The sequence below is a fragment of the Lampris incognitus genome, chromosome 3, assembly GCF_029633865.1.
Source record: "Lampris incognitus isolate fLamInc1 chromosome 3, fLamInc1.hap2, whole genome shotgun sequence".
In the NCBI taxonomy this organism is placed as follows: domain Eukaryota; kingdom Metazoa; phylum Chordata; class Actinopteri; order Lampriformes; family Lampridae; genus Lampris; species Lampris incognitus.
In genome coordinates, this window is record NC_079213.1 from 72,739,363 (window position 1) to 72,755,871 (window position 16,509).

A 16,509-nucleotide genomic window follows, 5' to 3' on the forward strand; every position below is an offset into this window, starting at 1 on the left:
GTAATGGTGTGGGGGATATTTTCTTGGCACACTTTGGGCCCCTTAGTACCAATTGAGCATCGTGTCAATGCCACAGCCTACCTGAGTATTGTTGCTGACCATGTCCATCCCTTTATGACCAGTGTTCCCATCTTCTGATGGCTACTTCCAGCACGATAACGTGCCATGTCATAAAGCTCGAATCATTTCAGACTGGTTTCTTGAACATGACAATGACTTCACTGTACTCAAATGGCCTCCACAGTCACCAGATCTCAATCCAATAGAGCACCTTTGGGATGTGGTGGACCGGGAGATTCGCATCATGGATGTGCAGCCGACAAATCTGCAGCAACTGCGTAATGCTATCATGTCAATATGGACCAAACTCTCTGAGGAATGTTTCCAGTACCTTGTTGAATCCATGCCACGAAGGATTAAGGCAGTTCTGAAGGCAAAAGGGGGTCCAACCCGGTACTAGCAAGGTGTACCTAATAAAGTGGCCAGTGAGTGTATATATATAATACAGTGAGTCAGCTAAATTCTTTATGAGACAGTGCAAGTATATATATATATATATATATACTTAGCACAAAAAGTAAGGACATTTGTGTTTGGTAGATGATTTCTTTGTTGTAACAATGCTTCCTGGCAATAAATCTTATACCGTTGCCTTCTTATTTATCTTTTAAATGGTGCCACATTTGTAAAAAACATGCATTTGTGGGATGCGTTGCAGAGCTGAGTTTGTGAGTTGCACCCATAAAAAATTTGCCAAATCTTCTCTGCCAATGCCAAACAGCTTATTTTGCTGTTGTTATTGACTCGTGTTTTGAGCTTCTGGTACCCCAGAAGCGCCTTACTTTTTGTGCTAAGTTTATACTTGAATTAGGTTGTCCAAACTGGGGATGGCACGGTGGTGCAGTGGTTAGCACGGTTGCATCACAGCAAAAAGGTCCTGGGTTTGAGCCCTGGGGTAATCCAACCTTGGAGGTCGTCCCGGGTCCTCCTCTGTGTGGAGTTTGCATGTTCTCCCTGTGTCTGCCTGGGTTTCCTCCGGGTGCTCCGATTTCCTCCCACAGTCCAAAGACATGTAGGTCAGGCGAATCGGCCATACTAAATAGTCCCTAGGTGTGTGTGTGTGTGTGTGTGTGTGTGTGTGTGTGTGTGTGTGTGTGTGTGTGTGTGTGTGTGTGTGTGTGTGTGTCGGTCCTGTGATGTCCTGGCAGCCTGTCCAGGGTGTCTCCCCGCCTGTCGCCCAGTGACTGCTGGGATAGGCTCCAGCATCCCCACAACCCTGAGAGCAGGATAAGCGGTTTGGATAATGAATGAATGAATGTCTAAACTGGGATTGCAGATGGGGTGGTAAGGCTATTTTTAGAGGTTGCAACTGCCACCCCATGCCACCTCGGTATAGCTGCCCCTCATTGCACTGCATAATCTTAATACAACTTTTGTTTTGGAGGTAACAAAAACAATACAAGAAAATTGGGTTTTATTTACCCTTGTGTAATTTATCTTTTTTTCCCCCACTGCAATGTCAAGAAGAACCAATGTCTATGTCGACAAATCTGGAATATATATATATTTTTTTGTGGGGGGGGGGGGTGGTCTCTAGGCAAACAAGGGCCAGTAGACTCTGCAAACAGAGAAACTACAAAGTGAATGGGGAAAGCAACAAAAGAACTGACAGTAAGTAAGTAAGTAAGTAAGTAAATAGAAATAAATACATACATTGCCAGCAGCTTAAGTTTTGGCTGTGGCTGTTAAGTCTGTCAATTGTGCTAGCCACTTTTGCAGCAGATTACCAACCTGTGTTCAGTCTGTTTATTTTGGCTGATTGTGGCACATCCACAAGCCATTGTATGTGGTCGACAATTTTTTTTTAAACGCTCATGAAGTGAAAAAATAATTCCTTTTCTTATTACCTCTTTTGCCTATAAGCATACATGATACCTTCTGAAGAGCAACACTGGTAGGCTACCTGAACTTCAGCCCAACAAACTAATATTTGATCAGAATAGTTTGGGTCAGCCCTAGTAATTATTCTTCTTGTTTAATCCATAAAAGACATAAATACGGTTTTATTTATTGTATTACACTTTATAAAAGCTTGCTACCCTGTTACTGTACAGTTGTCTGCCTGCACCGTATGCAGCAAGGGATGTTCTTGGGACGGTAGATTAAAAAAAGCAGAATATATATACAATCACATTAGTTTACCAAAAGGAATTTGCAGGGTCACCAACAGGGGTGTTGGAGGTGGCTGAAATCGAAGAACAAACTAAGATGGATCGACGGAAGATTGAAAACCTTGAGAAACACATTGAATACCTGGAGGAGGCCAGCAGGGAGCTGAAAAATGACAAGGCCTTCCTACTTACCCAAATTCCCCCCTACTTACCCATCTACTGGCAAGCCAGGAACAATGGCACTACAATTATTGTTATTGATGCAGTACTAGATGTTCAGAAAAGTTGGGGAGGAGAGCACAAAATAGGCCGGGTTTTCAAGAGCAGAGTGTAAGGATAAGAGATAATCTTCATTGCATTGTTTAAATACCCATTATTACCCATTATTTTCTGTGGCATGCGCTTCCAGTGGTGCTCTGTTCTGCTTTCCAAAATAAGGACTTGCAGGGAGGAACTGCGCATTTGTTGTGCTTTACACCCCTTTGAGCGACCCTGCTATCAGCCACGCCATTATTCTGTAAACCAACATCAGTGGCTAGCTAGTTTTTCCAACATGGCAGATTGTTTTTTTTGGTGTTCCTGGATGCTATTTACTGTGCAGCAATTACAATGCCATGTGGTTAATTAAGACCAGTTTTATCTGACATTTATCAGCTGGTTTTACAATCAGTACAGCTGACACGAAGAGATACTAGTTTGTTGATTTACTAAGGTCATTTCAACACAGCTGTGCTTATTTTCAGTCGGAGCGATTAACATTTACCCTCTCCAACACTACAGTAATATGCATTCTGTTGCCTTGAATACTGGACTGTTAAAGTGATATTGAACCTTGGCAGAACCTTTGGTTGTATTTCTCTCTAGTCTCAATATAAATCCATACACTGGCACTCACCTTCATTAGCTGCTCCTGTGGTCCGTGTGTGGAGAACAGAGATTAGCTTTCTCTCTCTCTCTCTCTCTCTCTCTCTCTCTCTCTCTCTCTCTCTCTCTCTCTCTCTCTCTCTCTCTCTCTCTCTCTCTCTCTCTCTCTCTCTCTCTCTCTCTCCATTCACTTACATGGTATGGCAGAAGTGTAATAGATTGGTGGTGTGCCAGCATGAGCAGTAATCATGTCTGTTTATATACACAGAACTGTTATAACTTTCAAAATAATATTCACAAGGACTTGCTGTTTCATCTGTTAGCAGGAGCCACTTTGTCTGCATTTGTTTATGTGTTGGAAACATGATTTAGAGAATTGGTTGGCCACACCCATACAAGTGAATGGAGAGAGAGAGCGAGAGGGGAGCGAATCTCCATTCTCCACTCACAGTCCACAGAAGCAACAGGTAAAGGTGAGTGTCAGTATATATAAGTACCTACCCCATTGGTTGTTATAAATTGAATGTTTCCCCATCTGATTGGTCACTGTCTAACCGAAATTAGAGGCGTGATGCTGGACAACGTAAACTGTATGATTCTTTGTGAATAAAACATTAGCAGCTGATGAGTGCGAGACGCATGAAACAGGCCTGTACTGCAACGTATTAAAAGCTTTTTTCCTGTACGTATATATGGACTTATGTCATGGCCAGGAAGCTATACAACCAAAGGTTCTACTAAAGTTCAATATCACTTTAATGGAAATCCCTCATTGTTATGTGTGTGTGTCAAGGAGTTTGAATCAGCATGTCAGTCAACTTGGGCCACATCCTGAGCCTTCAGCCAAAGTCAACGCCCACACACCCCCACACCCCCACAGAACTGTATGACAGCAGAAAATTCCCTAAAACAGGCTTTGTTTTATTATAGATATTGACTTCTTGTAATGCTCAAATTGCAGTTGATGGTTAAAGGAACAGTTCACTTTAAAATGCAGACGTATTCTTGCAAGTCTTGCAGAGCAGAGCACAGCAGGGAACACTATCAATCAGACCTCCAGAAAGACTCATGGTATTACATAACACTACCCTGGCTACAAAACACTTAAGATTATGCTGCATACGCTGTTTGGAGACATTTGATTGTCATTTTATGCTTTTTTTGGAATGCTGACACAACAGATCCCTTCTCTTAAGTTGTTTGAGAGAAGGCTTAGATGGAGCTGTGCAGCTGATTCATGCGGTAAGCGGATGTAAGAACTACAATAGAGCTCAACTGACATGGAGGTGAAAAGATAATGGTAGAATTTTCATTTTAAAGTGAACTCTTATTAATCTTCCTCCTCAGACTCCAGCTCATCATCCTCAGATTAAGAGAAGAAGAATAAGAAGAGGAAGAAGAAGACCAAGAAGTCCAACAAACACACTGATGAAGAAGTAAGCACAGGTATTGATCATCTTTATAATCAAATGGGCAGCACAGTGGCCCAGTAGTTAGTGCTGTTGCTTCATATCAAGAAGGTTCTGGGTTCGAACCCCAGGCCATCCCAGGTACTTTCTATGTGGAGTTTGCATGTTCTCCCCATGTCTGCGTGGGTTTCCTCCGGGTGCTCCGGTTTCCTCCCACCATCAAAAAGACATACATGTTAGGGTTAATACTCCTGTCTGTGCCCCTGGGCAAGGCAATTGAAAGAAGAACTGGAGTTGGTCCCCGGGCGCTGCAGCTGCCCACTGTTCCAATACAATAGAATAAGTTAAATGCAGAACACAAATTTCATTGTAACATGTACAACGAAAAAAATAAAGGGTTTTTCTTTAAATGGTTTCTTACCCTAAAGTTGCCCATTACTTAACCGTCTTATATGCTTTATATTTGTATGAAAAACAGCCACTAACATCGGCTTAGTTAATAATCAGAGAATTGCTAGGTTATGTCCATGTCCCACATTGTTATATTTTAGTATTCACTCTAAAAATCAGTGATGTCTGTAGCCCTGTGTAAGAGCTACCTTGCTCTCCTCTGGTTATGTTAGATATATTTTTAGCCTGTGTAACAGATAAGAATGGATTCTACTTACTGTGCTGGTTCACCGTGCATCCTTCACCCTGGCTGGTAATGTTAGATATAGCGTCCGAGGCAGGTAAATGGTAAATTGACTGTGTTTTATATAGCGCTTTTCTAGTCTACCAACCACTCTTTACATTGCCATTACATTACTCTTTACATTGACCATGCTTTACAGTGTATGCCTCACATTCACCCATTCACATACACATTCATACACTGATGGTGGAGGCTGCCATACAAGGTGCCAACCTGCTCATCAGCACAGTTTAAGGGTCTTGCTCAAGGACACTTCAGCATGCTCTCTGCACGAGCCAGGGATCGAACCAGTGACCTTCCGATTACTAGATGACCCGCTCTCCCTCCTGAGCCATGCTGCCCCTAAGATAGGGCACTATCTACTGTGCTGGTTCACTGTGCATCCTCCTTCCAGGCTGGTAATGGAAGATATTGCAAGCCTCAGAGGCAGATAGGAAAGGAGCTAAATCTAATATAACCAGCCTGGAAGGAGGATGCACAGTGAACCAGCATGCACAGTGAACCAGCAGGGTAAGTAGAATCCTTTCTTATCTGCTAGTACTTCCTATAGGATGCCAAATCAATAATGCATGCCTGAAAATAGATGCTGACAAATCTTTTTGCTGTTCAATTTTTTTGTTAAGTAACCACAACTGATGCTGCTACAAGAATGCCCAGAGGAGATTCACCAAGTTTGGATCCATGAAAAAGGCCTTCGCCAAGATTAATGTTCACCGCAACACAATTGCGAGAACAGCTGTAATTTCTGAGGTAGCGATCCCATGTATGGACACCTTCAAAGAGCTGCTCCCTGGCCAAACAGATAATGAGAAGATCTCCCAGGTCGCGGAGCGCTGCGGGAGCACTACAGCAGAGGAGATGGCTGAAACAATCACAGCAAAGGAAAGTGGAAAACTCCCCCCAGTAATGTAAAAGTACACTTCAGAACATTTGGAAGGTCATTGTTTTTTTGGTTTTTTTTTTCAGTTAAAAGAACAAGTAATCCTGTTTTTTTGTTGCCCCCCCCCAAAAAAAAAGTACAAAATGTATGTGCTGAGAATATGTCAGAACCCTATGTTTGAGGAAGAACAAGTAATACAGCTAGTCAACAGTCCCCCCCCACAAGTACAAAATGAATTGTGTAAATACAATAAAAGAAAAACCTTTGATAAGTTTGTAATAAAAAAGTAATAAAAAGTTTGATAATTAGGCCTACTATGGCATGTTAATGGCAGGTTATGTTGTCTTGGTTAATGTCAAGTTGTGATAGCAAAGACATCCCAAACAATGTCAAGTTTGCATTAAAAATGACATAACTGACCGAATGCCACTTAATGACAACAGTCATGAACATTCAGAAAGACTCCTGCATGTTCATGACAGGTGTCATGTCAGTCTTTTGCACACCCCTTCAAACAAAGTGACACCGGATTTTTATTTTTATTTTTTTTTTGCTATTGCCAGTATGGTATGAGGGGTATGAAATGGCACAAGTCATTCCTCACTAAATAGCTTTTCAAGGAGCGTCATATCCAGCTATTTGAGTTCACTCCACCTACAGGGAATCCTTCAACCTTTCAGTAGAACAATAACTATTATTACACACATCAACCTGCCTTGGTGGATCAGTTAGTGATTCACTTCTGCATAGTCCACGTTCACTTCACCATGGGACAAACTCCGACTTCGTGGCCAAACAATAACAGTTATTAAACAAGTAATTATGCCCTAATTAATGATTCACTTCTTCATAGTTCCTGTCACATGCATGTCACCATCTCACAGAGGCGTAGCCCCGTTTCAGACGTGCCGCATCATGTTGGACTAAACTCTCTCTGGGGTTTCTGACATCCCTGCTCCTTTACAGCAAGTGCTTCATCTCGCATGTGGTCTTGGCTGTCCGGCTTGGGGATTCCCATCAAATCAAAGTGAATCGGACAAAAGAAGAATGAGCTCCCTACAACAGGTGAACCCCAGGGTGAGGGGGATCAGAGCGTCACCTCACCGCTTCCTTCAGAGGCTGTCCGCTGACATCCAGAGACACATCACACAGGTTAGTCACCGCTCACCAGATGACTACACAAGCACACTGAACTAAATATGCCCAATCAGGTGATGGTAGTTACTTTCAGAGGGTTGCCGTGGATTCATTTGGATGATTATTCAGAGGGGTCAAACAACAAGGATGCATTCTTGGCCTTTTTTTTTTTTTGCAGGGAGTACAGAAACCCTTCCAGGAGGTGATTGACATCAGCTCGGGTGATCCTCAATATGCAGGGATGAAACCCATCTCCTTTGTTCGACAGGTTAGTCTAAGTTATTTTTGACTTTTATTGGCTTTATTTGGATTTCTGCCCCCACCTGTCTCTGTCTCCGGTAAACTTGAAATATCTCGTCTGAATGTCTTTTGTGATTTGCGTCACCCTGACTGTCACATGTGTTTGCCGTGGTTCAGTGTTGAGTATTTTACTATCCATCAGGTTGCACTGTGAAGCATTTTGGAGCCACATATTAAAATGCTGCTATATACATAGATAAAGCTTTATGATAAACAACTTATATTTATAAACACTGCTTTTGCACATCTGTCCATCTTGGGAGAGAGAGCTCTCCTGTGTTGCTCTCCCTGAGGTTTCTTCCTATTTTTACTCCCTGTTAAAGATTTTTTTTGTTTTTTTTGTAGAGAGCTGTTCCTTATCCAATGCGAGGGTCTAAGGACAGGATGTTGTGTTGTTGTCCCCTGAGGCAAATTTGTAATTTGTGATATTGGGCTATACAAATACAATTGACTTGATTTGACTTGACTTGACTTGACTTTCCAAATCATTGCTTACAAAGCTGCTTTACAATTTGAAGAAAAATTGTCAAAAGAAACAGCACACTGGGTGAAATAAGAACGAGAATAAAAGTAAAGGAAGGTAAAAGCAAGCCAAGACAAAGAGGAAACAAAATCAAGGCCTTATTGAATAGAAATAAACAAGTAAGACATTGCAAAAATTTGACAAATTGAGTCATAACAAGGGACTTCTAGAAGGCAAACAAGGGGCCAACTTGATCTCCACCAGCAGTTACAGAAGTCTAGACTTTGAAACAGCAAGGAGAGTCAGGGCTGTCTGTCTGTATATCTGTCTGTCTGTCTGTGTCCGTGTATCTGTCTGTCTGTCTGTCTGTCTGTCTGTGTCTGTCTATCTGTCTGTCTGTCTGTTTGTCTATCTGTCTCTGTCTGTCTGTCTGTTTGTGTCTGTGTCTGTCTGGCTGACTGTCTGTCTGTTTGTCTTGGCTGACTCTCTGTCTGTTTGAGTCTGTCTGTCTGTCTGTCTGTCTGTCTGGCTGACCGTGTCTGTATGTCTCTCTGTTTGTGTTTGTCTCTCTGCCTGGTTGACTGTGTCTGTCTGCCGGTTTGTGTCTGTCTGTCTGGCTGACTGTCTATCTGTTTGTGTCTGTCTGTCTGTCTGTCTGTCTGTCTGTCTGTCTGTCTGTCTGTCTGTCTGTCTGTCTGTCTGTTTGTTTGTGTCTGTCTGTCTGTCTATCTGTGTGTGTGTGTGTGTGTGTGTGTGTGTGTGTGTGTGTGTGTCTGTGTCTGTCTGTCTGTTTATGGCTGACTGGCTGTCTGTCCATTGATTTCAGGTTTTGGCTGTGTGTCTGCTCCCTGACCTCCTGCATGATGAGAATCTACCACTGGATGCGAGGCTGAGGGCGCAGCGACTCCTGCAGTGCTGTGATGGAGAAAGTGTAGGCAAGAACAGAATAACACAAAGCCCATGTGATGCAAAAAATTCAACCCATTAATATTGCATCAAAAACGGTGAATACGTGGGAATACCGTGTCTCTGTGTGAATAAATGCATTTGTTTTGATGGCAGGTTCATACACAGCATCTGCTGGACTGTGTCTTGTCCAGCAAACAATCGCTGAGTTCATCACAAGGCGAGATGCTGGAGTGCCCTCATATTCCTCAAATATCTACATCCCCTCTGGTTCTCAGAGGGCCTTGATGGTATGACAGAATTTCAAATTGAATGATTAATAAAGCATTGTTGAGTGTCAAAATACTTTCATGCTTGTATCTATTGAGTTAAGGTGGTGATAAAGCTGCTGGCCCGTGGGGATGGGGAGATGCGGACAGGTGTATTGATGCCCCTGCCCTGCCCACACACCCTGCCGATGCTACTAGATGAGGCTGGGGTGAAGCTAGTGCCCTACCATCTGAGAGAAGACAGGGGTTGGGCTGTAGATCTGGATGAGCTGAAAGCTGCTCTGAAAATGGCTGGGGGTCGCTGTGAACCCAGGGCCATTTATATAAGTAACCCGGGGAATCCCACAGGTAACGCCTGCAGAGCACCCCTGCAATTTATTGGGTCGTTTGACTTGTTTCATTGCATATGTCAACTATTGCTATCCGTCCTACTAGGCCATGTGCAAGACAGAAACTCAATAGAGAAAGTGATTCAGTTTGCTGAAGATGAGAGACTCTTCCTGTTGGTTGATGAGGTGATTAGAAACTGCAACCTTACATTAAAATTTGACTCAGCAACAGTTGGTCTTTTCTTCATCTTAAGCTGCTGTTTTATTTGATTGTTCTGCATTTAAATATGATTATTATTATGACTATCACTATTATTATTGCTACTATTATTATTGTTGTTGTTGTTTACCCTTTTAATTAAGCCTTTTTTTCTGCTTCCTAGGTATACCAGGACAGTGTATTTGAACAGGACAGGGAATTTATTTCCTACAAGAGGGTCCTATTTGAGATGGGCCCAGAGTACTCAGAGACAGTGGAACTGGCCTCCTTCCACTCCTTATCCAACAGCATCATGGGAGAGTGAGTTTAATCACTGGTAGGGCTTGTAAAAAGGGTCTTCATGCAAATTATCTACCTCAGTAAAAATATATTTTTTGGTCACGTCTACTATTCTATGTACGTTTTCTTTAGGGCCAACTGTATACCAGGAGAAATCTTGATGCAAGGCCAATCTGTTAATGAAACGTTAACAAACCAGTTAACCTCATACTGCACACAGAGATGGGTGACAAATTAAAAGAAAAAAAACAACATAAAGTGTCTTAGTAAAGTGTTGGGAATATGTTGTCTTCCAAAAGATAGTCCCTCATTTGGTGTTTTGATGGTAGTAGTGGAAAGCACTGTGTAATACATCGGTCCAAAATATCCCTCCCACGGGCGTTCAGTTGAGTTGAGATCGGGTGACTGCGAAGGTCATAGCATATGATTTACATTATTTTCATCAGTTTCATCATAGGATAAAGGTGACCACTCAGAATAACCTTGTATTGATTTGCAGGGATCCTTTCCTCTAAGGGGCCAGGTGGACCCAAACCAAGCCAGGAAAATGCCCTTCACAGCATAACAGAGCCCCCGGACCCCTCACTGTAGGGGTCAAGCATTCAGATTTTTCCTTTAATTTGTCACCCATTTGTATGTATGTTTTAATAAACACATTGTCTTTTGCCCTCAGAGCGATCTGAGACAAGGCTAAAAAGTGAAATACACTGTTTTTTGTAATTTTTATAAAAGAGACATTTTGAGCTATCTCTATGACTCAAGTTTAGAAGGACACATTTTGATATTTTATCTGAACTTATCTTAACAGCACCAGACCATGCAAGCTAGTCTGACCCAGTTTCTCAGATAGCATTTAGGTCACAGAACTGTCTCAAAACAGACATAGAAAAAATATGAGGAAAAAAGAAAGGATTTTCCTTGCGGAAAGCGCTAACTGTGCACGCTTGCATGTTCAGGTGTGGTCTTAGAGCTGGATACGTGGAGCTGGTCAACGTGGACCCAGCAGTGATGCTGTTTGCTGAGACTCTTCTGTGTATTGATATCAGTACCCCAGTCACAGGACAGCTGGCATTGGAGCTCATGGTTAATCCGCCAAAGCTCGGAGACCTGTCCTATAACACATACATGCAGGTGGGGGAATGAGGCGATGAAGTCTCATCCAGACATGGGAATCTTGTACAGTATATCACTGCCATCTCATACCGCATGATCAATGAATAGGTTCCTTTCCTAGCCATTCAACCTCGACCAATGTTTCCTTAATAGTTCAAATTAATCTCCTGTTTTCTCTCCATCGAAGGAGGTTCTCTTCAATCAGGCTACCCTGACCGAGAATGCTCAGCGGCTTTGGGAGAGTCTGAATGGTTTACCAGGAATGAGCTGTCAGCCAGCGATGGGTGGTATTTATGTTTATCCCCGTTTAAATATGCCACCTGGAATGGTAGATCAAGCTGAGGTGAGTCAGTATTATGACCATTATACTTTTACAATACCATTACACTTGTATGTTGTATTGGCTGTATTGTATTGGTGCATGATATGATGATTTATGATTGGATGGTAACAGGACATCAGCAATAAGCAGATTAACTTTAATTGACTCCATTTTAACTTACTAAAGTTTTTGATAAGCGAGTTCATTAATCAAAGGATTATATACTAACATAAATCCAGGATGAAGATCACATGAAATGGCACAAGATCGTTGAGAAACATTTGTCAGAGATAATATTCTGTCAGTCTGGAGGAGAAGCAGCTAAATTTCAGCATACCTCAAACATATTAATCTTATCTGCGCTGTATTATTTGTCTCAATTAGGAAGACACCGCACTTATTCCTTGTATTAGGATCATCTGTGTACAAAAGGATTTTTGTATCATGTTCTGACAAGTCCGGTTCTGCCTTAAATTCTGATTTAAACTGAGCTAAAGAAAAAAACCCTGACGTGTCAGTTTGATCATCAAGATTAACATGTTTATGATTTATATGCCTTTTTTTCCTGCTATCAGGTTGTTGTTTCTGTTTGCAGATGTTAGGAATGGAGCCAGATGTTCTGTACTGTCAGAGATTACTGGAGGAGGAGGGTGTGCTGGTTGGAGCAGGGTGTGAAAACGGCCAGGAAGATAGAAACTACCATCTCAGGTTAGATATACAGAAAACATTTCATATCAGCCCGTGGACCAACCAATTCTGTGTTTTTCTTTTGCTCTTTGTTTGTTTATTTCTTTATTTGTCTATTTGACTTGTCATTTCGGGAATTAGAAGACAATTAGGATGGGAAAAAAAACAACACCACCAACCACCAAAAGAGTCAGTTTCAATATCTCAATATCTCTCCAGTATACCAGAGGGTAATTTTGAATGAAATCAAAAATGTCCAACATGAGTGCTTGTTTATTTACACTGTATGTTCCCTCTCAGGCTGTGTGTGCTGGTTCCTAGTCCCACCCTGCAGGAAGCCGTGAAACGCCTCACATCCTTCCACCTGCGCCTCCTGGCCAGATTTCCCCAGTGACAGACAAATCAAGAATCTGAAGAGAAAACCTCACAGTTAAAAGGAATAGCCCAACAACTTAGAGCAAGACAGCCCCTAGTTCAGAGAATGCCAATATTTAATATCAGATGTGTCATCAGAGAATACATTTATCAACCCTTATGTCCTGCTTGGAGCGCTGCGGTTTTATCAGCTTGATGCTTCATGCCTTTTCCTAATGTCACGAGAACTGCTGAAAAACTTGTCTGGAAAATGCAAGTTTATACAAGAGGAATCCAGGGGAAGCACCTAAAGAAAAAAAAGGTTATGGGGGTTATCTTGGATGGGAAGCCTAGCCTGAGTGGCTAAAATGTGGGAGGCAGACTCAGAACTGTTTCCATTCAACCAGCGTGATTTATTTACAGGGTGTAGCTACATGTGAAAGAACAAAAAATAAGTGCAAAGGAAACAAATGAACAGTTAACTCGACTTAACTGAACAAAACTCATTGCATAATAATAGAACTTAAATGAACAGCACATGCACACATCCACACCCTGAAGTCCTACCTCCTAACAACTCCAAGGCTGCTGCTTAAATCCTCCCTTGGAGTTGATCAGCAGCACCTGAGTTCAGGCTGCACCACTGTGGCAGGGAAAGCCAACACCTGAGATGGATGATGGGACAAATAGTGTGTTCTCACCCACTTTGTCACAAAGTGACAGAGGAACATCCTACACCCTAGGGATGGAAATATTGGAAAGGAAGCTCACAATTTTAGGAACAATCAGAAAGAACAAGCCAGAACTTCTCAAAGAGCTCCTTGAAATAAAGACCAAGAAGGTGACATCATCTACATTTGCCCTGACTGAAACAACTACAGTTCTGTCCTACTGCCCCAAGAGAAATGAAAATGTGCTCCTAATGAGCACCATGCACAATGATGCAGTTATGAGCAATAGAGAGGGCAGAAAATCTGAAATAGTCTAATGATTAAACAAGACCAAAGGTGCAGAAAACCACTGAGATAAAATTCGTGCCACATAGAGCCGCTGACAATAGACTGGATGCTGGTCCTTGGTCATGTTTTACCCCCCTAACATTGTTGAGCTGAGCACTTACAATACTTTTGTTGTTTTAGAGCAAAAATATTCAACAATGATTGAAATGGCAGCAGTGTCTTCCTGAAGCAGCGTGAGTCATGCCCTGGTCAAGCCTCATATAGCGGGGAGAGGGCACTTCTCTAAATGAGGGCAGGTTCAAATGGAGAATCATCCCAAACAACCTGATGCTCCAGCAGCTGCAGTAGCAGGAAAACATGGCAGGTGCCTGGTCTGCACACATATTCTCAAAAACCCTCAGCACACATGTGAAATGCCTCAAGTACACAGCTGTATGTAATGCATTGACACAATCCATCTGTATATTTTGTGTGAAGTAAAGCCCAACAAACCAGCTTCAGAGGTGTCTTAAGGGCTCCAACCTTAAGCGCCTTGCTGGACTTGGGACCCTTTGGTAGCATGTGGCACCTTGCTTTTAGGTAACAGCGGTCTGCGTCTGGAGGGTCTATTGATATGGAGGCGCAGGGATGTGTTGTAAATTTGCACACATTTGGCCTGTGTCTTGTGGGACCAGGGATCCTTTGGTAGCATCTGAGAGTGTAAATTGCATATTGTAAATGTTTACATAGTTGGGCTGCCTGCTGGACAAGTCCTTGGACAAGTCTTGGAATATACAATATGGCCGCCGAACCTGCCCAAATTTGGAGACCCTTACAGGTGAAACAATAAGAAGGTGCCACTTGAATATAGTCTGCTGACAGTGTTTGAATAGTAAATTTCAAAATGTCTTTTTAAAAGTTACCTATTAAATTCATAATGTTGTACAAAATGCCATGAAATAGTACAAAATCTGACCGAGTTGAGCTCATGGATAACCTATTCAAACTTGGAGACATCTCCGTAGACAGTGATGCACACAAGGTCAAAGGATGGTAGCTTGTTTATAAAGAATACGAACTGCATTGAAGGAGCTTGATTGCGCACCCAGCATTGTAATCAGTAACATGATGCACTGGAAAACCCAGTCACTCAGTAATACACCTAAAAAACTATCAACTACATTTCAAAAATCTCTCCATTTTCCCCAATCAGAAAAGGTTATGGTCGGGGTGCCTGGGTGGGGTAGCGCTCTATTCCGTTGCCTAGCAACACGGGGGTCGTCGGTTCGAATCCCAGTGTTACCTCCGGCTTCCTACAGATGCAATTGGCCATGTCTGCAGATGGGAAGCCAGATGTGGGTGTGTCCTGGTTGCTGCACTAGCGCCTCCTCTGGTCGGTCTGTCGGTTGGGGCACCTGTTTGGGGGGGGGGGCAGCGTGATTCTCCCACGTGCTACGTCTCCCTGGTGAAACTCCTCACTGTCAGGTGAAAAGAAGCGGCTGTGGTAGTCTGCAGCCCTCCTCAGGTCGGCAGCGGGGGTATAGCAGTGATCGGGACGGCTCGGGAAGAGCGGGGTAATTGGCCAGATACAATTGGGGAGAAAAGTGGGGTTAAAAAAAAGAAGAAGAAAAGATTGTTACCAACAAGCTACCATTTTATGATTTGTAAAACAACATTTGAATTTATAAACTCTGAAAATATATGCTTATGTGCTTTGCTCTGCAACAAAGAGATTGTATGCAATCAGGACATCTTGGTCTGGAATGCTCAGCGGGCTTGGGAAACCCTTAATGGGCTACCAGGAATTAGCTGTCAGCCAACAATGGGTGGTATCTGTGTTTACCCCCATCAGAATCAAGAACAATGTATTGCCATTTCTACTTGTGTACAGAAAAGAAACATTTCATTTCACCCAGCCCACAGCAGTGCAACACAAAAGATAAAAACACACATCCAAATTTCCCAGAATGATACCACCAAAACATACAAAAACAGAGAGAACAAAGCAGAAAAAAAAAGAAGAAAAAGAAACAAACCCACAAACCGTTAACACAGTCCATTCAGTGCAACCCAGTCCAAAAAAAATTCCCCTGTCTAGAGCAGAGCTGTCTTAACGCATGGGCATGCAGGGCAGGTGCCCAGGGGCCCCACGAGCATAGGGGCCCCATGCTAATCTATGTATGTTGTGACTTGCTGCCAATAAATAAATACTATAAATATTTGTTATCGGAAAATGCATATTTAGCATGTGTTTTACTAAAGATAATGAACAATATTAATGTTAATTTTTATGATTTAGTACCACGGTCACCTCTGCAACAACGTGCATGCATGTGTACATATCTCACGCGCTACGTAACGTAAAAGCGTATATGTTAACGTCACTTCCACTCACCTGACAGTTAATAGCAATGATACTGGTGATATTTATATGCCACTGGTTATTAGAGATTGAATCCGAGATTCATTAGGAACACTTGTAGGGTAAGCGTGTAGTAGTTATTCAAGATTACGAATGTATGACGCAGTACTAGTAACCAGGTATTGATAGTTTGTGATATGTGAATGGACAAGCTGTTTCTATAAGATGTGAACATTGTAGAATGTAGACCTAGACAGCCTAGACAGAGATGATCCTAGGCCTTGCCTCACCGTGTTGTGAATCAGCACGCAGTGGGGGGTTTGGATTAAGAATACTGAAGTGTAATGTAAGAAAGGACTTGTTCATTATGGAGGCAGAACGTTTAAATATTTAGGCCTCTTCGCAAGCAGACTGATATTATATAACCCTTGGCCCTGATGAGGGACTAAACATTTTTTCAAAAGGTGAATAACCCTTTGAGCAGAAATGAAACGTAATGTCTTGAGTGGAGCACAAAAGAGGTAAAGAGCTGCAGAGGAGAAGGAGAAAATGAGCAAACTTCCAAAATTAACATCTTGGTTCAACCCAGATGCAACGCCAGCCACTGGTACTGCTCCTTCAAATATTGCATCCACATCTGCAGCCAATCATCCAGTTCCAGCACACATACCAATGGCATCGTTACCTGTTCCTGCTGCTGGGGTCATTCCACAAGAGGAAATACCAAAATCTGTAACAGTAAAGGAGTTTGCGATCCAAGACACAGAGCCGGGGCTATGGAACATTAACAATACAAACACAGCGGATTACTG

At 42.4% G+C, this 16,509-nt stretch overlaps 1 protein-coding gene across 1 annotated transcript; it reads left to right on the plus strand.

Annotated features, from left to right (window-relative positions):
- Window positions 1-7,015: 7,015 nt before the first annotated feature.
- LOC130109551 (alanine aminotransferase 1-like) lies at window positions 7,016-15,562 on the plus strand. Its single transcript, XM_056276492.1, has 11 exons — window positions 7,016-7,170; window positions 7,334-7,423; window positions 8,745-8,853; window positions 8,981-9,114; window positions 9,198-9,441; window positions 9,529-9,608; window positions 9,806-9,942; window positions 10,878-11,052; window positions 11,222-11,377; window positions 11,952-12,064; window positions 12,344-15,562. Exons 1-11 carry the CDS (start codon window positions 7,066-7,068, stop codon window positions 12,435-12,437), a joined length of 1,437 nt encoding a protein of 478 aa, XP_056132467.1. The 5' UTR covers window positions 7,016-7,065; the 3' UTR covers window positions 12,438-15,562.
- Window positions 15,563-16,509: the final 947 nt, after the last annotated feature.